Source organism: Sylvia atricapilla, chromosome 24 (assembly GCF_009819655.1).
Source record: "Sylvia atricapilla isolate bSylAtr1 chromosome 24, bSylAtr1.pri, whole genome shotgun sequence".
Classification (NCBI taxonomy): domain Eukaryota; kingdom Metazoa; phylum Chordata; class Aves; order Passeriformes; family Sylviidae; genus Sylvia; species Sylvia atricapilla.
The window spans coordinates 400,413-426,472 of NC_089163.1; the positions used below are offsets into that span (position 1 = coordinate 400,413).

A 26,060-nucleotide genomic window follows, 5' to 3' on the forward strand; every position below is an offset into this window, starting at 1 on the left:
ATGGGCGCCGCGGCCCTGCGCGCCCTGCCCTGGGCGCTGCTGCTGCTGGGGCCGCTGCTGCCCGGCCAGGTCCTGCAGGCCAACCCCATGCTCACCTCCGAGGGCCAGTCCCTGCCGCAGCCCGGCGGCGACGTGCTGGGCTTCACCCCCGCGCCCCCCGCCGCCCCCGAGGAGATCCACCCGCTGAAGGAGCAGCCGGCCAACGGCTCGGGAGAGGGGCACGCCAAGCCCCGCAAAGCCTTCCCGGTCATCGGCATCGACTACACGCACGTCCGCATCCCCTTCGAGATCTCCCTCTGGATCCTCCTGGCCTGCCTCATGAAGCTGGGTAGGTGGGCGGCGTGGCGGGGGCAGTGCGCGGGCGGGGGCCTGGGGAAGGGACCCCCGAGGGACAAGAGCGGGACCGCCGGGATCCCCCGGGCACAACGGGACAGACACCCCCAAGCATCACCGGCAGTGACCCTCGTGTGTCCACCACGAGGGACCGGCCGAGCATCCCGGGGCGGGACCCCCCAGCTGGAGGGGACAGACACCCCCGTCATCCCAAAGAGGGACTCCTGTGAACAGCCCGAGGAGGGAGCCTTTGGAGCATCCTACAGAGACCCCTCTGAACATTCCGGGGTGGGACCACCCCAAACATCCCAGGGCACATCTGCAAAGCTCCCAGGCCGGCTGTGCCAGGGTGGGCACTGCTCTGCCCGCGACCTTGGCTCTCTGTCCTGGGCCTGGTGGACAGCAGCATCCCGGTCCCTGCACTGGCACAGACTTCTCGTCTCCGTGCCTGGGAGCGGGCCTGGAGATGCTCCTGACCCCTGCTTGGACCAGGGCTGCTTTCCTCCCTTTGACACTCGGGGAGGAAGCATCCAGTTTGCTCACTTCCTCTCCAAACCACAGATGCTTTTTGTAACCTTGGAGAAGTCACTCAAAAACCTGCCGGTGCTTCGGCCTCCCCTTCCTCCCCCTCCGCGGCAAACCGGGGTGGCTTTGCCTCTGCTGCAAAGCGTCCGGAGATGCCCGCATTAAAGAGAGCGGCTTCAGGGCTGCAAAAGTCACCGCTCTGGGAAAGCATCACTCTGCCGGGGCGGGGGTTGTTGACAAAGTGTTTCCCAAACTTGTGCAGCTGGATCAATAGCCGAATTCCCCCAAAGCTGTGCCGTGATGTAACCGCTGTGCTGTCCCCAGCCGCCGGCAGTGCAGAGGTGGAGCTGGCCCTGGTCCCACCCCTGGGGACAAAGCCGGGGGACAGGTGAAATGTGTGCCTCGGAGTGAGGAGGGATGGGAGCTCTGTGCTCCTTCGTTTTACTCCTCGATTGCCATCAGTGGTTTAATAATACTCGCTTACGGGGTGCTCCAGCTCGCTGAGGGAAATTTTGCTTTGGAAGCTTTTTTAAGTTGGTTCCTGTTGTAAATTGTGCCCTGTCCTGGTCTGGAGGGGTCTGAGGGACCCCCAGGAGCTCAGATCCTTCCTGCCCAGCTACTCCTGAAAATAACCCGTCCCCTTCTCAGGCCGCTGTGAGCGTGTGTCGGCAGGTGAAGCCCCATTTCCACAACCCCTCCTGAGCGTTGTGTTTGCGTGCAGGCGGAGGAGCGAGAACACCTCAGACCCGGAGGCTTGTCAGGTAGACAGGACAGGGTGGAACCAGGTGGGAGCCGAGCGGTTTGTGCCTCCCTGGCCTTGCCCAGAACGACCTCGGGCACGTTTGGCTGGAGGGTGCCTGTCCCCGGGGAGCGCGGCGCTCCTTTCGCAGGGCTCCGCTGTTGCAGTGCGCCTTCAGCCCCGCTCGGAGTGATGAAATCGGGAGGATCTGTGCGGAAGCTGCTGGAGAAAGGAGGGGCCAAAGGCCTGCGGCCCTGCCGGGGCTCACCGGGGAACGGCGCTGGAAAAGGCCCGGGGGCGGCGGGGAGCGGCTCCGGGGCCGGGGACACGGGCTGCCGCCGTGGGAACTGCCCCTGCCGCCCCTGCCCGGAGCCGGGGCTCGGTCCTGCTGCAGGGAAAGTTGTGTCTGCCGGCTGTCAGGTCTTCGGCGCTACAAGTATTATGCAAGACTGCGTGTTTTAAGGGGTGTATTTTAGGAGAGGCCGCCCTGCAAGTTTGGCGAAGGTCTTTGGAGGTGGCGGGTGCTCTGCAGAGCTCCAGAGATGCTGATTGTGCCAAAGTCCACACCTCAGCTTACCTACTACTCCGTCAGGGCCTTGACAGCAGGGCGGTCCTGGGACACCCTTTTCCTTGGCCTCCTTTCCAGGGTTTTGTGTTTCTTGTTGGCGCTGCCTTGGCAGGTAGTTCCCAAGTTGCTGGTACAGCTCCCTCTGCTCGTGAGCTGCAAACAACATCCCACTGCTCCGTGTCCATATCCCAGCCTTGTCTGTCCTGCCCTGGATCACGGGGTGTTGTTCAGCAGCAGCAAAACAGGCTTTTTTCCACCCAGGGATAGCACTTACACAACTAGGCATTGCTGGCAGTACATCCTGGAATGGCAGGATGAGGCTCCAGGCTCCTGAACCGGACAGGGTTTGCAGCATCCCATTTCCCGGAACAGGGGAAGGGGGTGATAAATAGAACAGGAGTTTGCAGTGCTTCCTCTTTCTCCCCATCCTGTCAGTGTGCATTTATTGATGCATCAGGGTGATCCTGCAAAATTCAGAGGGCACCAACATCTTCTTTTTCCAAGAACAGGAATTCCTGCAGTGTGGGCTGTGCATGACAGCTCGGCACCCCTGACCTTCCCCAGCTCCACAGGCCTCTTTGCAGGGCTGAAGCTGGTGGTTGAGCCACAGATTGCTACAAAACTGAGTCTTCAACCCTATGAGTCACTTCAGGGTGTCATCCTCAGGGATAGCTCAGGGTGATCATGTCGAGGAGCTCAGAAGCACTCACAGGGCTCTGCTCCAGGCCAGGAGATGCAACCTGACCTTGTCCTGTTGCTCAGTTTCCCCCTGTTGCACTTGATGCTTTAAACAGCTCTTCAGACTTAAATGTATCCTCCTGTTGTCCCATCCAGGGGATTTCTCCTTTCTCCAGCAGCTCTCACTGTGAGTTTGTTTGGGGAATCAAAGGTGTGAGTTGAGCCCTTCCCCTCTTGCTGCAGTTTTTGCAAAATGCCTCAAGAGAAGCTGGTTTTTGGAGGATTCCTCACCTGACAGGGCACAAAGGGATGTGTCTCCCCAGCATGTCCTGCAGGCGTGGGCTGTTCCTGCTTTGTTAATCCCAGTGAAGAAGGGGAAGCTGGTTCTGGCTACTCTACTTAATGCTCACATGGTATTTTAAGGCTGTGTAGGGGAAGAGGGAGCGAGGGGCAGCTACAACCATGTGCAGGTCACGTCTGGTGGTGTCCTGACTTTGCCAGGAGAACCCTTTGCAGCTGCAAGTTACAACCAGACATTATCTCAACCTGTAGTGTTGTTGCAGAAGGTCAGACCTTCACAGAACGCCTCAGCCAGGAGCTCTCTGTGCCCTTCTCCAAGGTTTTGCAGGGATGTCATAAGGGCTCCTTCACACCGTGCCCAGGGAGTGGCTGGGAAGCTGAGGAGTTTCCCAGCAGGAGAACCTGGTTTCCTCACTCTGGGGGCTGACCTTTCAGCTCACGTGGCTCCTGGAGACGTTATGGGGAATTCAAGTTTGACTGCAAATACTTCCTCGATTCAGGGGAAAGGGAAGGAGTGAGTCAGGAATGCAAACAGCGGATTGCGGTCAGCAGTGCCTTTGCTGGGGCCCAGCAGGCAGAGCTTTGTGGAGAGCACCAGCTCTAACCCACCCTGGAGAAGGGCTGGGGCTGCCTGTGTCTCCAGAGCCCGTGCTGGCCCTTCCTTCTGAAGCCAGAAAGCCTAAAGAGAGTCATGTTCCATTAGCCACCTTCCACTGAGACATGTCCCATTGTCTGTCTGCACCAGATGGCTTCCCAGCCTCCCTGGAGCATCCTGGCCATTCCACCACAGCTCACGGAAATCACAGGGTGGGCTGGGTTCACCTTGCCTGCAAAATAGCCTAAAATTTATGCCTTGAGCCCAAGGTTTGAAAGTTGTGTGGTGCCTTTCCCTCTCCCCCAGATGAAGAGAGGCTTCCTACCAGGGTCTGTAGTGACAGGACAAAAGGGAAGTGGTTTTATGAAGGCAGCTTTAGATTAGATATAAGAAAGAAATAACTTACTCAGAGGGTGGTGAGCCCCTGGCACACGATACCCAGAGAAGCTGTGGCTGCCCCTTTTCTGGAAGTGTCCAGAGTTGGATGGGGCTTGGAGCAGCCTGGGATAGTGAAATGTGTCCCTGCCTGGGGTGGGCTTTAAGGTCCCTTCCCACCCAAACCATTCCACGTTTCTGTGACTCCTGGTGCCCACCAGGCTGCTCTATCACTTCCCTCCTCTGCAGAAGAAACTAGGATGGAAAAAAGCCTCATGGATCAAGATAAAGGCAGTTTAATAATGCAAAAGCAAAGGTCATGTGTGGAAACAAAGGGAAACAAAAGATTTATTCTCTACTTCCCATCAGCAGATGATGTCCAGCCACTTCCTGGGAAGTACCTTCAGGAGCATAGTGGCTGCTCCGGAAAGCAAATGTCGTAATCAGAGCTGCCCACCCTCTCTTCCTCTTTACTCTTTGCTTTTATGTGGTGTGGAATATCCCTTTGGACAATTTAGGACAGTCCCAGCAGTGTCCCCTCCCAGCTCACCTCTCTGCCCACCCCCAGCTCCTGGTGAGGGGTGAATGTTGGGGGCAGCTTTGATGCTGCGAGCGCTGCTCAGGGTGTTACCAACCCTCTTCCTGCCACGATGGAGGCTCTGCACTCTGAGGACTGCTGTGGGGCAGACGAGCTCCAGCTCAGCCAGACCCAGGGCGTGGGGACATCATTCCCTGTGTGTCCACGCCCGGGACAGTGCTGGAGGGTCCCCCCAGGCAGCGCTTTGCACAGAGCTCCTTTGCTCTGCCTGTGCACCAGACGCTGGGACTGGAGCCTGTGGCAGGCACTGAGTCACTGCTCTGGCTTCTCTTCCCCCTGGCAGCTCTGGGGTGTCTGGGGGGTTCCCTGCCCCTCCAGACCAAGTGACGGCTGCCAGCACCAGCCTGGTACTCACACAGCTGTCCCCACTGTCCCCACTGTGTCCCCCTGTGTCCCCCTGTGTCCCTGCTGGGCTGGTCTGAAATGAGCAGGGCAGAGCCTGTGCTCAGGGAGCAGACAGAGCCCAGAGCTGTGCTGGGTGGGTGATGTGGGGACACGCTGGTGCCTTGGGGAGGTTTGGTGTCCCCCTGTGCCAGCACGGCGCCGGGGCTTGGTGACACTCCTCTGGAGAGCACCACTGGTCCCCAGCACTGCTGTGCCTGGGGAGGAGCAAGATTAAGGAAGCTCTTGGAGCCTGTGAGCTGGTGATAGGAGCTGGGAGAAGAAGGGCAGAACAAGATGAGTGCAGGTGGGGTGGTGGAGCCTCACAGAGGCTCAGGACATGGGGGGTGGCTCCTGTGCCTGGAGGAGAAGAGACAACTTCAAAATTGCCAGAGAAATGTTTGTAGAAGCTGCTGGCTGCTGGCTGGCAGCAAGATTTGGGTGCTAAAACTCTTGGGTGCTAAAACACTTGAGTGCTTTCAAATGTTTTTATCACCTCACATCCCTGCCCTGAATTTGTGGCTTTTGGAGAGGCCACCCTGAGGCCTTATGGAGCCCTGTGAACTGAGGAACTTGAGGATTCCTTTGGGTGAGGGCTGATAAACAGGGTAGGAACCTGCTGTGGTGGTGGCACTGGATGGAAGAACTGGATCTTGAGACCAGACACAGCAGAAACACCCTGGAGCAAAGCCACTGGCGTGGGAATACCTCTGCCAGTGCCACCTGCGAGGGTGGGAATGGGACAGCAAGGAAACATTCCCCGAAGTGCTTTGCCCCCTGTTGGGAATATGTGTGTCTGATGAAGATGAGTGTGCTGGGGTTGCCTCTGTGGCCCTCCTGCCACCCCAGGGTGGCTTCTCTGGGCACCAGGATGGCTGTGCTGGGCTGGCTGTGCTGCGATGCCTTTGGGCTGTTGGAAGGGGCTGCTCCTGCTGGCTCCTGGGGCTGGCTGATGTGGGTTCCTGCACTGAGCCGGTGGGAAATATTTGTCTTACTCTTGACAGGAGTGTTTGTGTTACAGCCTGGCTTTATCATGTGTTGACTGCAGAGGCTGTGGTGGTGAGAGCTCTGAGATCACCCCAGTGTCCCCACTTGTCTGAGGGAGCTGTTCCAGAGGAGCTGTTCCTTGGTGAATGACTGTTGGGAAAGGATTTTGAAGCACTGCTGTTGCTGTTGCCACAGAAGTGTAAATTGTCTTGACAATGAATTTAAACAGTCTCTTCCAATGCAGACTTGTTGCATTCCCACTTCCTTATTGGGGGAATGATCCAAACACATGCTCTGGCTCCCTTTTCCCCTGCTTTGCTGTCTCAAAAAACCAGCCATGGCATTTATTTTTTCCTCCCTGATCTGCCCATTGCTGGTGTCTGAGCTAAAAAACATCCAAACTGTTCCCTCCATGGATCTGAGAAAACCATTAGTTTAATTATGGCTGGAAGAGTGAAAGATGCCTGCTGTGAAATACGGGGTGGTGATGGAGTGGGAAAAGCAGAACAGGTCTGTAATCACAGCCATTCCTCCCTGGTGAGCCCTAATGTCCATTAAGGCAGGATTACACTCCATTGCAACCGTGCCTTTGCTCCCTGCAGGAACCCTGTTGCCTCTGGCAGCTTCTGGATCTCAAGGCCCTCAGGAACCAAAGCTTTTGTTTCACCCCATTTATCAACAAAGGCTTGGAGACCTGATGCCAGGGTCAGGGATGGGCTGGCTTCCCGCACAGGCTGCGGGTGGAATTGGGCTGTGGGTGTTGCAAGTCCTGTGGCAGCAGAGCCCAGATTGGTGCTGACCTGGCTTTCAGGGAGATGCCATGGAGTTGTTCCTCCCCTGAGACCTCCAGGTGACCTGGTGGTTTGTGGGGTAACAGCAGGACGTGTTTGGTTCACATCCTTTCTCCCAAATTCCCCATCACCCAACCACGGCTTGTCCACGATCCCCAGAGGTGCTGGGGTTCCCTTGGGAATTAGGGGGTCGAGGACGAGTCTTTTGTCTGCAATTAATGTAGCTCAATAGTCTCCTTTGGGGTTTGAGAATTATACATGGGAGATGGGGAAACCAGGTGGTGGTGGAGGGCAGAGGGTCATTCCTGGAGTGATAACAATCCTGTGGGCCAGAGGGACTGCAGCCCCTCTTGTGCAGGAGACACTGATATCTCTGCAGCACTTGTACAAACCAGATACTCATTAGGCTTGCAAATAAATACTGCTTCAGCATAATCCTCCCCCTTTTCCCTCGTGCAAGCCCTGGTTTTGGCTGTAGGTGCAGAGGTGACGGGGCTCTGAGCCTGTTTGTCGTGCAGGGCTCAGTCCCATCGCTGGAGCTGTGGGGAGGAGCAGAGGAAGAGCAATAATGGGGATGAATTACTCAGCTGCCTTGTAAACATTTAGTTTCTTCCATTTTTTTCCTTCTGTTTTGGATCCCCAAGGCCTAATTTGTTCAAATAAAATCCTGAATCCACACAGAATACGCTGTGAAAACACAGCCTCGCTGAGTGGAGCTGGAGCTGGGTTACACCTCACCCTCCCATCTTCTCTGGGCTGCCTGAGTCAGCAGCAGCTTTTTCTCACCCGTTGGGGCTCAAAACTGCCCCAGTGCAGGTTTGATGGAAACCTCAGTGCTTTGAGACTAGGGCCAGACAGCTTCCAGGGGATGGCCTGACCCCACTCCACTGAAGTACCACCATCTATTCTCCGTGGTGCTGGGTGTCTGACCACCCTGATTTTACCGTGTCTCCCAGTTGTGTGTTAAACCTTGTCGTGTTCTGGTTTTGGCTCCTTCCTGGGGCGGCAGAACTCGCGTGTTTCTGCTTGAGAAGGAAGAAACCAAATGAAAAGCTCAGCAGATGGGCGTGCATACACTCGTTGCTGCCTGTTTGTTGGAAAAGGCAAGATCCAAGGCTGATCCTTGCTTGGAGTGGAGCAGTGAGAATGCATCTGGTGGTGTGTCACCTCTGGTGGCACGAAAATCTCGTGTTACATCACCCCATGTCTCAGGGTTCATTCCCAGAACCTGCCTGCATAAGTCAGGCTCATTTGGAGTTGGGGTGGTGTTTTGGGTGGAAAGTTGAAGAATGCAAAGTACTTCTTTAGTCAGAAGAGAACATACATTTCCTTGAGTTTCCCAGGAGTGACTCACAAACATCTCAGCATCCGAGGTCTTTGTCTCCAGAAAGTTGCAATACAATCGACCTCCAGGGACAGCACTTAAATCCCACTTAAGAGGGGGTGCTGCTAGGGAAATAATTCCCCTCTCTTGTGCAAGGCACACATTTGCAGAGCAGACACCCCGTGGCAGCAGTTTATTTCCATCGCCTGGAATTATTCTGCGTTTTGGAGTCACGACACGCTAAATCCTAATGATGGATTTGGAGAGAAGGCAGCTTCCCACCCCACAGCTGGGGATTTAACAGCAGACACACCAGGGGCACAGACTGAGGTACATACAGGCCTTTAAGGAGCAGAGCTGGTGTTTCCAGCCCTGTTAGTCCTCAGTTTCCCTTGGGAACACTTTTCCCACAGCAGCCTCGGTCCCTGGGGATGAGTTTGCAAGGAGCAGCTCCTCTCGTGCCTCAGCTGCCAGGGAGCCGGGCTGGGTGTGAGGAGCATCCCGGCTGGGAGTGGTGTCCGTGTGCCCGGAGGAGGTGACAGTGGCCGGCTGCTTGTGCCGCTGGCGTGTGCTGAGAGCGGGGTCACTGTGCAAAGCCCGGTAGTAATCAGTGCTAATTGCAATTACCTCCTCCCTGCTGGCCGAGTGCGGACCAACAGGTTATTTCCTGAAAAGCTTTTGTTTGTCTTTCCTGCCCGTGTTCCCGGTAGGAAATCTGCCCTTCCTGGGAAGGGCGATTGGCATCGTTCTGCCTGGGGAGTTTGTCTGTGGTCACCTCAGGCTGGCTCAGGTTTGACTCTCCCCAGGGCTCTGAGGCTCAGCAGGCACTGGGAATGAAATGCTGTGTCCTGTGGTTGAGGGTGAGGAGCTGGGAGAGCAACTGGAGCCTTATTTTGGGTGTCCAGGTGCTGCATCTTTGCATCACCTTGAGTCCCTTCTGCTCCAGAGCATCCGTCTGCGTCCGACAGTGGGAAGGTTCCCTTTGCACCACGCAGATGTTAACTGGGAGGATTGTATTCCAGAAATCCCCTGGCTCTGACCCCTCCTAACCCAGCTATTCATGGCATCCAGCGCCTTGTAGCAGCTGAAGGAATCTGGGAAGAGTGAGCTGTGGCTGGTGAGAGTGAGTTATGTTTAGCTCCTTGTCCCTTTCCCTGGAGCTAAAGAAGTTTTTCTAGACCTTAAACCTCCTCAAAATGCGCAAGTCCAGCTGCTGTCACTGCTTTGAGGGATATAAACCTGGATGAGGATGCTGTTGCCCTGTAGAAAACTCCGTTTTCCAGGGTGAATGGGCTGTGCCAGGAGGATCCCAGCCTTGCAGGCCTGACTGTGAGCTGCACCCACCCAGAGCTGGTGGAGAAAAGTCGGAATGAGTCTTGAAACAGCAACAGCAGAAAATCTGGGTGGCAGTTTGTCCCCATGTGCCTCCGTGCCGGCTCCTGCTGGATGGATGCCATGGGCTGGGAAAGACTCAGGGTCCTGCCCAAGGAAAGCTGTGTGGAGGCTGCCCCGAGGCTCTGAACAGGTTTGGTGATTGCAGGCTGTGGTTTGGGAGTGGCCCTGGGACATGCCCGTTAGAGGAATGCAGTCACAGGGACCGGGGTTACCCCAGCACCCACCAAACCCTTCACTGCTTCCCCAGAGCTCAGCGGGGAGGGCTGGGTTTGGCCTCCTGCCACAGGGCAGCTCTAGACCCGGACAGAGGTAGAGGAGAGCTGCTCCATGCACAGCTGTGCACAGCTGGACCTGGAAGAGGATTGTTCAAGATGTGGTTGCACCAAGCCTTGAAGCCTCACAAGCCATCACTGCTCGTTGGTTCTGTGTTTTCGTCCTTACCTGGAATGCTGCAGCCGTGGGGTGACAGCCCGAGGGCCCTGGGTCTCTCAGTCTTTAATGGCAATTACGTCTTTCTTAATATGTGCTTTTCTTGCAGAGTGCCCTTGGCTTCCCTTCTGGTGTGAAGGAGAAGCGTTATCTAAACACAGGACTGGAAATTAGGAGCTGCTGGGTTCTCACACCAGCTCTCACGCCATTCACTCGGGGACTTGGGCAAGTCCATTTAATGTCTTTTGTCTCTCATTTCCTTTTTACAGCTGGGAGGAAATTAATACCAGCTCTGTAAAAGACTCCCAATTGATCTGTTAATTTCTTGTGAGTGCTTCAAGATAAAACCAGGGTACATGCTCTTGCTGCTCTCAAAGAAAAATGTGTTCAAGTGTTCCTGTTAAACCTCTGTCCATGGCTTGTTCTCAGGGCAGGCTGTGGTTGTGTGTGGGCACTTTCTCCTCCTGGGAGGCTGATGTCTTCCCAGGGCAGTGAAGTTTAACTGGGAGGAATGCTGGTGCTCTGTGGCACAGCAGGCTCTGCTCTGCAGGGAATGCCGGGTGCTGGATCACACAGAGGCTTCTCTGGGCTGCCCCACGGTGTTTGGACAGAGAGGGACACAGCCCCTTCGGACGGGGGAGAGGCAAACCGAGGAGCAGGAGAAGCAAACCCATGCCTGTGCTGGAGGGAGGAGTGGGTGCAGAGCCTGGCTGGGGCCCAGGGAGGAGATGTCCGTGTTATGGTTAATTCCCTGTGTAAACAGCTCGGTTCTGAGTGTACACAGCTCCGTTCTGCCGGGGGCCGCCCATCCTGGCAGCCTGAAATCCAGGGTGCCTGCGGATGATTCAGAGCCGGGATCGCGGCGTGCTCTCCCTGCCTGCAGCACTGCAGCACACCTGCAGCACACACACAGCCTGCCCTGCACCCTTCCAGGGCTGCCCTGGCGGAGGGAGATGGGATTTGCCCTTCCCAGGGGAGTGTGTTGCTCCTGGAGGGTGTCGGGGCGGGTGGGTGCCTGGGCTCCTCTGCATGTGGCTCCTGGCTCGGCTGCTGCAGGATGCAGGGACGCCTTTGCTCGTGTTCCCCAGGCTGCCCGGCTTTTTGGGGACCTTTCTGCATCTCCAGCTCTTCATGGGAAGGAAAACCTCGGGGTTTCCTGGCAGTGCCACCATCATCATCCTTGGGAATTTCTCTGCAGGTGCCCATGGCTGGGAGGGGGCTGCATCACCAGGGTTTGCAGCTGGGCTCTCCCTGCATCCCTCTGGAGCGTGGCAGTGCCTGCTGTGGGGTCAGAGGCACATTCCTGCATGATGGTGCTGCAGGCACTGAGGCACCAGAAGAGGCTTTGTCCTTGCACTCAGTTGCCAGAAGAAGCTTTGCCCTTTCCCTGCTGTTGCTCCCTGTGCCAGGGCTCAGCTTCTTGTCCTCTGTTCCCAGCTGTGTCATGCCAGTGGCTGCTGCTGGGTGGGAAGGAGCTGAACCCTGTCCCCTGCTCTCCCTCCCCGCTGTGCCCTGCCCCAACAGCTGCTTTGACAGCACGGCAGACCCCATGCCATTATCACCATTAGCAGCTACAGTGCATGAAATGGCTCTGAGTAGCTGCTCTCCAACAGGCTCCACGCAGAGAGAGCCCGGGCTTCTCCCCCAGGCTTTCTCTGAACTGTCCTTGGCACCTTGACCTTGCAGAGAGCCATACCAGCATTCTCCTGCTGGAGCCCTGGCGTCCCTCTGCGCATGGAGCATGGGAAGCTCTCAGCATCCTCCCGAGGAGAAAGGCTCTGGCTGCAGCTTGTTCTGTGTTTATCCTGCCCTGGGGTGCAGGCTTTGCTCCCAGAGGTCCCCAGGGAGTTGTGAGATTTGGGAAAGGCAAGTACACTGCTGCTCCCTCCAGCTGCCTCAGATGAGGTGTCTGCACTTGTCTCCCCTTCCATCAGAGGATTTGTGCCGGTGGGAATTTCCTGGGAGCTGCTGCTGCAGGAGGACAGTGAAGCTGTCAGACATCACAGCCCTGCTGCACCTGCCCGCCAGCCCCTCCCCACACAGAGATGCAGGGGAGCATCTGTTGTTTCTCAGGGAGGATGGGCTCCTCCCTGGTGCTGCACTAGCCGGGCTCCTGCTTGGGCTGGTGTGGCTGGGCCCTGAGGGCTCCCTAAGCCATTTCTCACCAGTTTTCCTGCGCTGAGCCGGCTCAAGTTATGGCTTGTGGCTGCTTGGCTGAGCTGCAGCAAGGCTGGTACCTGGCAGTGTCTGCTTTTTGTCCTGTGGCTTTCAAGGTTTGAGTCACCCAAGGGCTGGCCTGACGCTATCAAGGCTGTTCTTATCTTCTGCAAAGCAGGCAGGGTCCAGCCGGGTCACCTTCCCACACACCTGCCTCGCCTCAGGCACTGGGCTGGACCCACAGGACTGGGGAGCTGGGGCTGTACCAGGCAGCCCTCGGGCTCCTATCACAGGAACTTCTGTTTGCCCTGGGTTGTTTGCATTAGGTGGGAAAGAGGGGTAAAACCAGGGGCAGTTGGGTGCCTGTGGGGTGGGGCCGAGCTGGGTGAGCAAAGTCTGTAGGCACAGAGGTGATAATGTCACACCAAGGGAATGTGAAACAATCCCTTCCTCGCCTGGCAAGGGGTCCTAATGGCTATTGACTGTGACAGCATGGCTCTTGGGGACGTGGTATGCAATCCAGCTGGTCAGGGTCTCAGCCAGGCTGTGCTGGGCACCTTGGGCAGGCAGACCCTGGCCCATCCCACGTGGATGAAGTTGATCCGGACTCCTGAAAATGCCTGGAGGAGTGGAGCAGTGCTGGATGCTGATGGTTTGTAACCCAGTCCTGAGCACCAGCCTTGCAGCCCCTGCCCACCCAAGTTTGGGGTGCAGGAGTGACCCCGAGATCAGGGCTGGATGATTTGCTTTTCCCTTCTCCCCGTGCTGCCTTTGCACACTGTGCCCACGGCGAGGTTTGGAGGTGGCTCCGTGGCCCTTGTGTGGGATCTGCGTTCACTCAGTGACTCACAGAAAGCAGCATAAATTAATTACCTTCCTGGTTCTTGGCTTTGGTAATTAGTGACAACAAAATAATGAGGCTTGAATGAAACATTTGGTTTGTTCTAGAGGAAATTGTTTTGCTTAGAAGCACTTTCTGTACCTGCGCCTTAACGCAAAAAACAAGAAGCCAACTTCTCACCAGGAAATGGCATTTTGGGCTGGAAAATCAACGCTTTTCCGTTCTGGGTGCGTAAAAGATTGCCCAAATCACCCCAAGCTGAAACCAGCCCAAAAAGAGCTGCAGGGGGGCACTGGGGTGACCTGGACCTGCATTAAAACCCTGCCTGCTCCCAGGTGGTACAGAAAAACCTTTTTGGCAAAGCCCAAACTGCGTCATGGCCCCACATGTGCCCTCCCGGTGGGATGGCAGTGGGAATAAGGCAGGTTGGAGCTCTGCAGGGCTGGAATTTCAGGGCAGCTGGTGACGTTGGAGCTTGTGAGAGGCAGTGAATGTAATTTAAGTGCAGTCATTTTACCCCCTCTCCTGGCAGGGTGACACGAGCCAGCCGTGGCCTCGCTCTATTTATAGGTGTAAATCACCAGCTATTTAATTCCTTTTGAGCAAGTTCAATTTTCATCCCCTTCCCTCGAGGTTTCCCCGTTACATCTGGCGCAGCTCTCGCCGTTCTCCTTGTTCCCTGTCTTCACAGGAGCCCCCGGATCCGGCTCCATTTTCCAAGGGAGAGGCACAGCAAGGCTGAGACCTCCCCACGTCCCCTGATGGAGGCCACCAGCCATCAGCCGAGCCTGCCTGATCCTTGGGCAGCTGCTGCTCAGGCCAGGGAAGAGACAGATCCAGTGTGGGTTTTTCTGAGGGCAAATGACAAATGGAAAGAAGCTGCAGCCAAACCCTGGAGGACTGGGATGCATTTCCCCTGGGAGCCAGTTGCAAAATGTTCTGTCACTGCATCACCATCCTCACAGGACTTTAACCCTGCTGGGTCTTACCCCCATCCTCAACCTTCCACCTGCCCAAAACACGGCGTGGGAAAGCCAGATCCCAGGGGCTGGGAGCTCTGCAGACCCTGGCGCCCTCCTTCCCTTCCCTTCCCTTCCCTTCCCTTCCCTTCCCTTCCCTTCCCTTCCCTTCCCTTCCCTTCCCTTCCCTTCCCTTCCCTTCCCTTCCCTTCCCTTCCCTTCCCTTCCCTTCCCTTCCCTTCCCTTCCCTTCCCTTCCCTTCCCTTCCCTTCCCTTCCCTTCCCTTCCCTTCCCTTCCCTCCTGCTGCTTCTTCAACAGGACAAAAAGGGGATGGTGCTGAGTCATGGCTTTGTGGATCACTCGTTCTCAGGGCTGGTGACACATCCGTGATTTTGGGGTTCAGCCAGTAAAGTGTCAACGTGTGGGTGCTCTCGGTGGAGCGTGTGTCACACGGGGATGGGAGGCATCCTCACTGCCTGCATCCCTCAGCCCGGGATTGCTGCTGCCCCTCTCCAGATGTCCCCGACCCCTGGCAGCCTGGTGTCCTAGAGGGTTAAAGGGGCCTTTGGAGGGGCCCCGGTGCTGTCAGACTCGTGTGTCTCCTCCAGCCCTGCTCTCTGCAGTGTCCTTCAGAAGGGCAGCCCTTCTGAGCATGTCTGCTCCCCCTCCTGCTCCTTCCCAGGCCCTGTGCCTCCTCCCAGGGCTTCCCCAGCTCCCTGCAGCCAGCCCAGGCTTCATCTGCCACCTCCTTCCAGACCCGAGTGCTCTGCCCTGGGGGAGCTCCTCACCCTGCTGAATGACTGAGTGATTGGTGCTGGTGACAGGGAGCTGCTCCTGCAGAGTTTGTTTTCCAAAGGGGGAAGCCTGGGTGACTGTGCCCAGCGCTGGGGGTTTAGGGATCGGGGTCACATTATATATTATTATTATTATTTTCATCTTTAAAGCCATTTTCAAGGCTTTTTTGGCCCTTTCTGCTGCCCCTGGATGTGCCCGTGGCCGTGCATCCTCATCCCCCAGCATCTGCCACAGCCTTCCTCGTCTTCCAGGAGGGGAGTTGAGGCACAGGGCTGGGATCAAAGCAGTCCCCCCTTGCCTGGCCTCATCCCCACAGTGAGGGCATTCCTTCCATCCGTCACCCCCATCCCAAAGTGGGATGCTGGCTCAGCACTCGGAGCAGGGTCCCACCAACAGATTGGTACCAGTGAGTTCTGGAATGCTCTAAAAATAGTGAGCAGAGCAAGTAGGGAGCAAAAAATGGCTGAGATTCACTGAAATCAAAGGCATAATTAAAATGCAGCCCGTGTAAGTGTATTTTTAGGGCCCTGCAAAAAGGCTGTAAACCATTGGATTCCCATCAGCACACGAATGTTCCAGTTTAATGGAATCCTGGGGCCTGTGGGGAAGAAGTGAGAGATGCTTAATTGTCGGTGTTTGTGTTTTATTCATGATTGAACATACTTAGCAAGCAAAAACGGATCTGCTGTTGGCTTCTCGCTGCTTGTGTGGCTTTAAGCCTTATTCCAGCCAGAAATTGCCCGGTGTGCTGGAAGGGTCGGTGGTTCTCGGTGTTTGCATGAGCTGTGCATGGAAAAGGGATTATCACCTCCCCTCCCACAGGGAGCTCCGTGCCAGGGCTGCCCTGGGGTGCTCAGAGCTTGTGTGGGCTGCAGGGGATCCAAGAAAGAAGAAAAAATCCCGTGGGGGTAAATCAGGACCCACATCCGGGCTGGGAAGCCCCTGAGTGCAGGTGCCGGGGTGTTGGGGCACATTGGGAAAGTTTGGATGTTCCCATCTCCTCCCCTCCCACCTGTGGCCGAAGCCATCGAGCTTTGCTCGGGATTGGTGCTGCTGTGGCACAGCCAAGGTGGGAACCAGGCTCCTTCCAGCATCACCCCGGCACCAGGGACCCTTTGGAGCAGCTGGAATGGTTCCTGCAGCCTCGGGTGGGATGGAGCCTGTGCCTGCAGCTCAGGGGGAATTTGGGGGCCAATTCTCCCCCCAGGGACCTGCTGGGGGCTGCCAGTCCTTGGGGAGGGGCTGTGGAAGTGTGGCCTTTTCCCTTGGGAGAGCTGGGTTTGTGCTCTGCGCAGGTGGAGGGGGTGAGCCATGGCACAGCTGAGGCCCCTGCGGGCTCGGGGGGATCTGGCTCCTCCTGGAGGGGATTGAATCTGTTGTGGAATTGCTGCAGATGGCACGGCCGGAAGGAATGGAGGAACACGGCATGCCAAGGCAGGGTTCCTGATTTTAAACTGCTTCCCTTGCCAGGGAACAAATATGCCTCACTTCAAAATAATAATTATAAAGCCTGGGAGAAGATCCAGGGAGCCCAGAAGCCTTCTGTGGGTGTTGGTGTGCTGGCAGATGCCTGGCTGGGGGTGTTTGGTGGGAATGTCATCCCAGCAGGTCACGGCTGGCTCAGAGACCTGCACTTGGTGTTGTGCTGTGATTGAAAAAGGGGGAAATGTGTTCCCTGGTACCTGGCACCCCAAGGATGCACCCTGTCCCTGCTGCAACCAGCCAGGTAAAACCTCCAGGAAGGAGGTGCTGGAATGCCCCAAGCAGCAGCTCTCCTCGCTGTGCCCTGTGTCAGGGGTGCCCAGGGATGGGCACCGCACCTGGCACACTGGGAACAGTGGCACTGGTGGGCAGGCTGCTGTCTGATGGGAGGGAAATGCCCCTGCCTGTGTGTGCCTGGGGTCAGTGCTGCAGTGGGAAGGGCTGGAGCTCTGATCAGCAGCCTGTGTGCAGAGACCTGCCTGTGCTGCAGGGCTGTCACAGGCCTGGGGGCCACAGAGAGACCCTGGGGTAGCCCAAGGGTGGCTGTCACCTCCTGCTGGGACTCTCAGGGTTCCAGCCTGAGACCAGCAATACCAGAGTCTGGTTAAGCTGCAGTTTCCACTTGCAGAGCCGGGCAGGAGGGGAAACTGAGGCACACAAGGAGTGACAGATCACGAGGAGTGCAGGGAGGGCTGGGAACTGGTCTCTGACCCTGGTAGGGGTGTCCCCCTGCAGACAGCATCCTCCATTCCTGCAGCCAACCTGTGTCTTCCTCTCTCCTTCTCTCCAGGTTTCCACGTGATCCCGTCAGTGTCCAACATCGTTCCCGAGAGCTGCCTGCTCATCGTGGTGGGCCTTCTGGTCGGGGGGCTCATCAAAGGGGTGGGCGAAAAGCCCCCCATCCTCAAATCCGACATCTTCTTCCTCTTCCTGCTCCCCCCCATCATCCTGGACGCCGGCTACTTCCTGCCCCTGCGCCCGTTCACCGAGAACCTGGGCACCATCCTCATCTTCGCCGTGGTGGGGACGCTGTGGAACGCCTTTTTCCTGGGGGGGCTGATGTACGCCGTGTGCCAGCTGGGCGGCCCCGGCCTCAACCACATCGGCCTGCTGGCCAACCTGCTCTTCGGCAGCATCATCTCGGCCGTGGACCCCGTGGCCGTGCTGGCCGTCTTCGAGGAGATCCACATCAACGAGCTGCTGCACATCCTGGTCTTCGGGGAGTCCCTGCTCAACGACGCCGTCACCGTCGTGAGTGTCTGGTTTGGGGCGGTCCCGGGGGTGGCAGCGGGGTGGCAGCTGCCAGGGACGTTCCAGGCTGAGGTCAGGAGGGACAAACAGCTTTGAAGCGGGGCCGAAACACCGCAGAGGCGGGTTGAAGTGAAGTGTTTCACTTGGTGGGGTGGGAAGGCTGAGGGCTCTTGGTGCCGTGGGCTCGGGGAATGTGCTCTCCTGGCTGGAGCTGCTGCTGGGCCTGGGCCTGTCCTGCCAGGGGAAGCGTGAGGGGCTGATGCTGGGTCAGGCAGTGCTGCTGCCTGGATGCTGCTCCGTCTGTCTCCTTTCATGTGGTCCCCTCTGCTGTCCTCCAGCTCCCAGGAGGTGAGGGCAGGACATCAGCCGTGGCAAAGGGGAGAACTGGAGGGGCTGAGGCCAGGCTGGCCTCCCACCTGGCTCACCCCTCCGCCCCACTCCAAGCAGCAGCTGTGCAGGGGCCTTTGGGAGGTGGGGCCGGGCCTGCTCCCTTTCCAAAGGACGTCACTGTCCAGGTGCTGCCTTGGCCATCAGCGTGGCCTTCTCCTCTCTGCAGAGCTGACCTCTAAATTGACTTCTAACCCACTGCTTTTTCCTGGCTCTTTTCCCATATCCCAGCTGTCCATTTCGGAGCTGGCTGCTCAGCCCCTGCTGACAAGGTTGCTGGTGACAAACAACACTCTGTCCCACCACAGGGCTTTTCCCAGGCACTTCTCCATTTTTCAGCAGAGGGGTGTCTGCAGGGTCTGTGCCTGGGGAATGCTTTTGTCTGTCCCTGTCCCACCCAGGGCCTGGCCCCAGCAGGCAGGAAGCTGGCACCTCGCCCTTTCCCTGCCTGCAAGTGCTGCTATTCCTGCAGGATGCCCTAAATCCTGAAATGTGCTTTAACATCTCTGCAGTGTCTGGGGGTGGGAGAAGGCAACACAGCTCAGAGTCTTTCCCTCAGGTTTCCCTCAGCTACAGAAGCTGCCTCATGGGTTTGGGCTCTTCTCTGGGCTGTGCAGAGCAGATGGTGGCTTTTCATCTGTCAGGGGTCCCCCAGCCTGGATCTGTCCTAAACAAGAACAGCCTCTGGCTGGTTGACCAAAGGCCCTCCTGGGACAGCTGGAGAGCAGAGCTGTCCCAGACACGTCTTTGGTGGCACCGTGTCCCTGTGGGCACAGAGGACAGGGAGCTGGTCCCCCTGGCTCTGTGTCTGGCACAGCAAAGCACCAGCAGCTGGTGTTGGTGTGAGCCTTGGTCAAGCACAGGACCCAGCTCGGAGTCACCAAGCACTGGCACAGCTCAGCTCAGGTGTGCCACCCTCCCAAGGGAGGTCCCTGTGCAGGTGTCCTCCGAGGTGAGGCTGTCCCTAACCGGAGGAACATTTTGAACCCTGCTCTCCTTTCTCCCTGCCAGGTGCTCTACCACCTCTTTGAGGAGTTTGCCAACTTCGAGCAGATCACCATCCTCGACATCATCCTCGGCTTCCTCAGCTTCTTTGTGGTGTCCCTGGGCGGGGTCTTGGTGGGCGTCATCTACGGGGTGATCGCGGCCTTCACGTCCCGCTTCACCTCCCACATCCGCGTCATCGAGCCCCTCTTCGTGTTCCTCTACAGCTACATGGCCTACCTGTCTGCAGAGCTCTTCCACCTCTCTGGGATCATGGCGTGAGTTGGGAATGGGGGGACCCCGGGGGATTTACTGGGGTGTAACCACGGTCTTGGCTGGCCCAGTGTGGTCAGTGCGGCCCAGGGCTGTGTCTGGGCTGGGATGTGCAAGGAGGCACATGAGAGAAGAGTCCTTGCAGTTGTCCCACAGATCCCAGGGTGCTGGCAGCCTGTTCCCGTTCTCCCGGGCACACGGGAGCAGGCAGGGCCTGCTGAGCACTCAGGATGATGTGGCCTTGTGCTCCAGTGCTCGCTGCTGCCCTGCCAGGGGAGGGAGAAACCTCATGTTGTCCTCTCTGGAGGCCTGGAATATTTGCTGGTGGTGTCCTGCCCTGGAGTTTGGTGTCAGAACACAAAACGCTGCTGCAGGGCCAGCCTTGGGGCTGTCCCCTTGTCCCCGTGGCTGCTGAGGGCCCCGACCTCACCCCCAGGCTCATCGCTGCCGGCGTGGTCATGCGACCCTATGTGGAAGCCAACATCTCTCACAAGTCCCACACCACCATCAAGTATTTCCTCAAGATGTGGAGCAGTGTGAGCGAGACCCTCATCTTCATCTTCCTGGGGGTCTCCACCGTGGCTGGTCACCACTACTGGAACTGGACCTTCGTCATCAGCACGCTCTTCTTCTGCCTCATCGCCAGAGTGTTGGGTGAGGTGTCGGTGTGGTGGCAAAGTCCTGGGGGTGGTGAAAGAATCACGGCACGGTTTGGGTCGGAAGGGACTTTAAAGCCCATCTTGTTCCAGCTGCCGTGGGCAGGGACACCTTCCAGCAGAGCGTCCTTGTCCAGCCTGGCCCCGAGTGGCCATCTGGGTCATGGTGAACTCTCAGGACCATGATAGTTGGCCTTGCTGGGGAGGCTGGAGATGACCAGGTGTCACTGCTCCACCGTGGGCACCATCCAAACTGTGTTTGTGGTTGGCGTTGTGAGGAGATGGGGCTGGGGCCGTGGGTGTACCAGACATGGGGTGGAAGCTGCTCAAGGATGTTGGGATGAGCAAACAGCTCTCACCTGCACCCACGGCCCCGAGGAGCTGCAGGGTGAGCTCTTTGGGACTGGAGAGGATCCTTGACCATTCACACAGGACTGTGCTGCCCCACAGGTGTCCTTGTCCTCACCTGGTTCATCAACAAGTTCCGAATCGTGAAGCTGACGCCGAAGGACCAGTTCATCATCGCCTACGGGGGCCTGCGGGGAGCCATCGCCTTCTCCCTCGGGTACCTGCTGGACTACGAGCACTTCAGCATGAGGGACATGTTCCTCACAGCCATCATCACAGTCATCTTCTTCACTGTTTTCGTGCAGGTTGGTGGCACTCAGGCTGCGCTTTCAGAGGGAAAGGGGCTCTTCATGGCCGTGTGGAGAGCCGGGAGCCCGTCCCCAGCCTCCAGCCCTGACCCTGTCCCATGTCCCCAAAACGCTGCTCAGTGACATCGGCAGCAGTTTAGCTTTGCTGAGCCCATCCCACTCCCAGCACTGTGCCTTGGGCAGAGGTGTAACCCCGTCCCCCTCCCCAGGGCATGACCATCCGGCCCTTGGTGGACCTGCTGGCTGTGAAGAAGAAGCAGGAGACGAAGCGCTCCATCAACGAGGAGATCCACACGCAGGTAACGCGCTGCTCCGGCCGCCTCCCGCGCTGCCTTAGCCCTCTGCTCTCTCTGCTTCTGCCACTCCACCACTGTCACTGGGACCTGCCCCTAAAGCAGTGCCCAAGGTAAGGGGGGCAGAGCGAGGGCTCTCCCCTGTCTGTGTCGTCCAGTGCCCGCTCTGACCCAGACCCCCCAGTGCCTGTAGAGCCAAGCCCGGTTGTGTGGGTCCATCCTGCCCTCCCAAAGCCCATCCTGGAGCCACAGCCCTGATTTTACACACCCTGAGTGCCCTCTCCGTGTGTCAGTGTGGCTGTCAGGGGAGGGAGAGGGTGGGCAAGAGCCATCTGAGCTGCTCACGCCTTGGACCATCTCTTGCAGTTCTTGGATCACCTTCTGACAGGGATCGAGGATATCTGTGGTCACTACGGGCATCACCACTGGAAGGACAAGTGAGTGAGGAGGTTTGGTGGCTGGGGAAGGGTTTCGCTCACCACCCAGAAGGTTTCACAGCTCTGTGCCAGGTTTTTCCCTGGGCTTTAATATCCACACACAGACTGGCTGTGGGGGCTTATGGCCCTAGATTGGGAACAAGTGGGGCTGCAGGGCTGCACCACCCACAGGAGGTCCACGGCAGGGCGGGAGCTGCCAGTGACCAGTCCCTGCAGGAGCTCAGGACCATCCCTCGTGGGTACCAGCAGGTGCTGGGTGTTGTGGAGACACCCTGGTTTGGGAGGGATTCGGGGAAGCCTGGCCTGAGCCGTGCTGGTTGAACTGGACCCGGCACTGACCCCCGCAGTGCTGTCCTGGGGAGAGGGAATGGGGAGTGGGCACTGTGGCAGGGCTGACCTGTGGCTGCTCCTCCTCTCCCACACTCCCGGGAAGGCTGAACCGCTTCAACAAGAAGTACGTGAAGAAGTGCCTGATCGCGGGGGAGCGCTCCAAGGAGCCCCAGCTCATCGCCTTCTACCACAAGATGGAGATGAAGCAGGCCATCGAGCTGGTGGAGAGCGGGGGCATCGGCAAGATCCCCTCCGCCGTCTCCACCGTCTCCATCCAGTGAGTTCCCTGCCCTGGGCACCCTCCCCTGGCACCCTGAGTGCTCCCCGCTGGTGGCCACCGGGCAAGCAGCCCTTGTCTACTGCGTGGCCACCGTGATGTGGCTCTGAATCCCGGCTGTCCTGCAGGAACATCAACCCCCAGACCCTGCCTTTGGAGCGCGTCCTTCCAGCCCTGTCCAAGGACAAGGAGGAGGAGATCCGGAAAATCCTCCGCACTAACCTGCAGAAAACCAGGCAGAGGGTGAGGTGTCCCCTGGCACTGTGTGTGTCCCCTTTGCCTCGCTGGGAGTGGCAGGGACACTGTCCTGCAGACGCCCTCAGGTGGGCCCTTCACCCCTGCTGTCCCTGCTGTGCCTTGTGCTCCTGGCCTGACTCTTCTTCCCCAGGAGCCTTTTCCTCCTGGGATGGTGCTGGGAGGAGGGGGAGGCTGATTTGGTCAGTGGCTGAGCCCAGCCTTTAAACCCTTGTTGGGCCCGGGTGGATCAGGATGAGGCATCCCATGGTGGCACACAAGGGATGAGCCACGAGCCTGCCTGGACCTGCTCTGCCATCCATCTCCAGGAAGAATGGGGCTGTGACCTTTCTTTCCCTTTCCCTGTGGGATTGTAACCCGTCTCCTTTTTCTGGGATCTCTTTGCAGCTGCGATCCTACAACCGGCACACGCTGGTGGCCGACCCCTACGAGGAGGCCTGGAACCAGATGCTGCTGCGGAGGCAGAAGGCCCGGCAGCTGGAACAGAAGGTGCTGGGGGAACACACCAGGGCAGGGGTGCTGCCAGGGCTGGGCAGGACGGGGGCCAGGGCCACTGGGAAGGCACAGCGAGGGGGCTGAGGTTTGGATGACAGAGGGTGACCCCGAGCTTTGGGGGTCCTCTGATTGCCCCAGGCTCCAAGGAGTGTGGCTGGGGGGATCTGTGCCCGTGTCCTCTGCGTGCCACCGCTGCTCCCTGCCCATCCCTGTGGCAGTTCCCTGCCCATCGCTGTGGCCAGTTCCCTGCCCATCCCTGTGGCCAGTTCCCTGCCCATCCCTGTGGCAGTTCCCTGCCCATCCCTGTGGCAGTTCCCTGCTCATCCCTGTGGCAGTTCCCTGCCCATCGCTGTGGCAGTTCCCTGCCCATCGCTGTGGCAGTTCCCTGCCCATCCCTGTGGCAGTTCCCTGCCCATCCCTGTGGCAGTTCCCTGCCCATCCCTGTGGCAGTTCCCTGCCCATCCCTGTGGCAGTTCCCTCCCCATCCCTGTGGCAGTTCCCTGCCCATCCCTGTGGCAGTTCCCTGCCCATCGCTGTGGCAGTTCCCTGCCCATCCCTGTGGCAGTTCCCTGCCCATCCCTGTGGCAGTTCCCTGCCCATCCCTGTGGCAGTTCCCTCCCCATCCCTGTGGCAGTTCCCTGCCCATCCCTGTGGCAGTTCCCTGCCCATCCCTGTGGCAGTTCCCTGCCCATCCCTGTGGCAGTTCCCTGCCCATCCCTGTGGCAGTTCCCTGCCCATCCCTGTGGCAGTTCCCTGCCTGCCCTCCCCAGCTGCCCTGGCCCCGCCGTGACCGCGCCCCGCTCCCGTTGCAGATGAACAATTACCTGACGGTGCCGGCGCACAGGGTGGACTCGCCCACCATGTCCCGGGCTCGCATCGGCTCAGGTAGGTGGGAAGGGGCTGCGCCAGGAGCGGCACTGCCGGCACCCGGAGCGCTCGGAGCTCGTGCTGCCCTGCACCTCCTCAGCTCCCCGTGGCTCTCCAGCCCCGACCATCCCCATCCCACACCCATCCAGCCAGGCCCCAGGGGGCTGCTGTTCCCAGCAGAAGCACCCAGCTCGCTTCCCAGCACAATTCCCACTGGGAAGTCGGGTTGGGCGGTGTCTCCAGGGCTCAGCTTGCTCCCTCCGCACAGCCACGTCTCTGTCCGTGCCCCTCGCAGCCCTCCTCAGGGGAGGGGATCAGGAGCGTTTAGCCCCAAGACTTGTTGCCACTGGATTCCCAGTTTGTCCATCACACCTTTGCTTTGACACGCTCGTTTCCTGCTGTCCTGTGCGTCCCCTCCCGCTCCGGGGACAGGGTGTCGGGGAGTGAGGCGGCTGCAGAGCCGGCGCTCCATCAGCAGAGGGCAGCTTCTCCCTTCCCAATGGAGCCGGGCTGTCGAGCTCCGGCTGGGACTTGGGAATCGGGAAAGGAATTGGAAATCAGCGAGACAGCCCAGGCCCCAAACAAACATCGGGGGTGTGTCACCGGGGGTCCCTGAGACCCCTGTTCCCTGCCTGACCCCTCTGTGCCTCCCAGACCCGCTGGCCTACGAGCCCAAGGAGGACTCGGAGAACCTGCCCATCATCACCATCGACCCGGCCTCGCCGCAGTCCCCCGAGTCCGTGGACCTGATGAGCGAGGAGCCCAAGGGCTGCAGTGGCCTCCCACCCTCGCCCGAGGAGGATGAGGAGGGGCTGGTGATGCGGGTGAAGGAGCCTTCCTCCCCGGGGACTGATGACGTTTTCACCCCGGGGACCGGCGACAGCCCCAGCAACCAGCGGATGCTGCGGTGCCTGAGCGACCCCGGCCCGCGGCCGGAGCCCGAGGAGGGCGAGCCCTTCATCCCCAAGGGCCAGTAGCTGCTGGCCAGAGCCCCCAAATCGTTTCTCTCTCTGTTCATTCGTTCATTCTTTGCTCTCCTTTTTGGTTTCTGTCACTACACACCGGGTTCAGGAAGGGGAGACTGTCCTGGCTGGACTGGGATTGCCAGGACAGCTCTGCCCAGCGAGCCCTGGGCTGGCCCCAATGAGCAGGGAAGGAGCCCTGGGATGCCCCGGGCTCCTTGGGCAGCGTGGCCTCGGGGTGACGGACAGTTTTCCGCCCGGGATTGGGATCTGCAGGTGCCTCACCGCCCCCGCGGGGCTCTCCCAGAGGTGCCCACCCACTCAGGACCTGCGGCCGGCTCTGACCAGGGGTGTCCACAGTCGCTGGCCCGTGGCACAGCTTCCCCTCTCCCCACCTGTGCTTTCGTGCCCCTGGGCTCGCTCCGGAGCGGAGATGGGACAGCAGGAGCTGTCACCGGGGCTGGCACACACACACACACACACTCCCCCTGCACGCCCCCGGGCACCTCGGGCTGCTGCCGCTGCTCCTCTGCCTTGGCGACTTCCCCACGGGACCGGCTGTGCCTGGGATCCTCCCTCCTGGCCTCACATTTCATGCCAGGTCTTTTCAAATAAATATTCTAGAGCCATGCAGGGGGGAGCTGGGGCCCCCCTCGCTTTGAGCAGCCTCTCCATCCCTCCTGGAAGTGCTGTCCCCTGTCCCCTCCGCCGGCCTCGGCCCCTCAGCCCAGCGCGGCGACGGCTGCTCCTTAACCAAAGACGGGGCCCGGGGTGTGCCAGGGGGGTTATTTGTCCCCCTGCAACCAAGAGGAACTGGGGGAGAGCCAAGTGGCAGCTCCCCCAGCGTGGGGACACGTTGGAGCTGGAAGGGTGGCAGCAAGGGGACCGCTGTGGGTGCCAGGGGCCCCAGAAGGCTCCATCTTTCCCCAAGGCTTGGGAGGGATCGCTGGGTGTTTTGGTGACTTGCAGCCCTCCCCGGCCCCGGGGTGTCCTGTATCTGTCACCTTGTCCCCCACCAGCTCCCGCCACGTGCCACCTCTGCCATGGGTACCACGGGGTGCTCACCACCCCTCCCCGGGGACCCCGGCCGCTGTCCCCTCCCTGTGCCGTGCCTTGCCACGCTCTGCCCCGCTGCCTTGGTGGGCACCTGTCCCACATCCCCCCGCTCCACATCCCGCTGGGACCCCCAGGTCCGGCGTCCGCGGGGCTCCGTCACCGGGGCGAGCACCCACGTCGCTGCCTGCGCCTGCCTGCTGCCCTGCTCTCTTTCCAGGAGGAAAAAAAAGCAATGGAAATTCTCTTGTATAAAAAGGAAAAAAAAAACCAAACCCACATGTAAAGAGATTCTTGGTTTTTATCATAAATATTCTAATAAATTAATGTTACTTTTTAGTGGGGGTTTTTCCAGCTGCTCGGACTCCTACCGCTGCCACACGGTCCCGGGTGTCCCAGAGGAACAAGGTGGTTGTGACACTTCGTCCCCATCACTGGGATGGAGAGTTTGCCTCTTAGCCTCCTGCCGTGGCTCAGGGACAGCTGGAGCCCCATCCCAGGGGGACATTTTAAGCCATTCCCAGCTTCGGCAAAGACAGAGGCTCAACAGAGCCCTGGCTCCCAAATCCCTCCCTGGAGCTGCACCACAACCCGAAAATCCCCCAGGATCCACCTTCCAGCCTCAGCAGAC

At 58.8% G+C, this 26,060-nt stretch overlaps 1 protein-coding gene across 1 annotated transcript; it reads left to right on the forward strand.

Annotated features, from left to right (window-relative positions):
- SLC9A1 (solute carrier family 9 member A1) lies at positions 1 to 25,704 on the forward strand. Its single transcript, XM_066335441.1, has 12 exons — positions 1 to 328; positions 17,044 to 17,504; positions 18,903 to 19,153; positions 19,585 to 19,802; positions 20,255 to 20,457; positions 20,670 to 20,759; positions 21,120 to 21,190; positions 21,624 to 21,797; positions 21,926 to 22,040; positions 22,440 to 22,541; positions 23,360 to 23,432; positions 24,069 to 25,704. The coding sequence occupies exons 1-12, from the start codon at positions 1 to 3 to the stop codon at positions 24,389 to 24,391; spliced, it is 2,409 nt and encodes an 802-aa protein (XP_066191538.1). The 3' UTR covers positions 24,392 to 25,704.
- Positions 25,705 to 26,060: the final 356 nt, after the last annotated feature.

Excerpts from the sequence above, each read along its gene's own strand:
- SLC9A1 (XM_066335441.1), top strand. The coding sequence starts at position 1 with ATGGGCGCCGCGGCCCTGCGCGCCCTGCCCTGGGCGCTGCTGCTGCTG. Across the intron at positions 329-17,043 it reads GGCCTGCCTCATGAAGCTGG|GTTTCCACGTGATCCCGTCA; the intron begins GTAGGTGGGCGG and ends CCTTCTCTCCAG. Across the intron at positions 20,760-21,119 it reads ACGAGGAGATCCACACGCAG|TTCTTGGATCACCTTCTGAC; the intron begins GTAACGCGCTGC and ends CATCTCTTGCAG.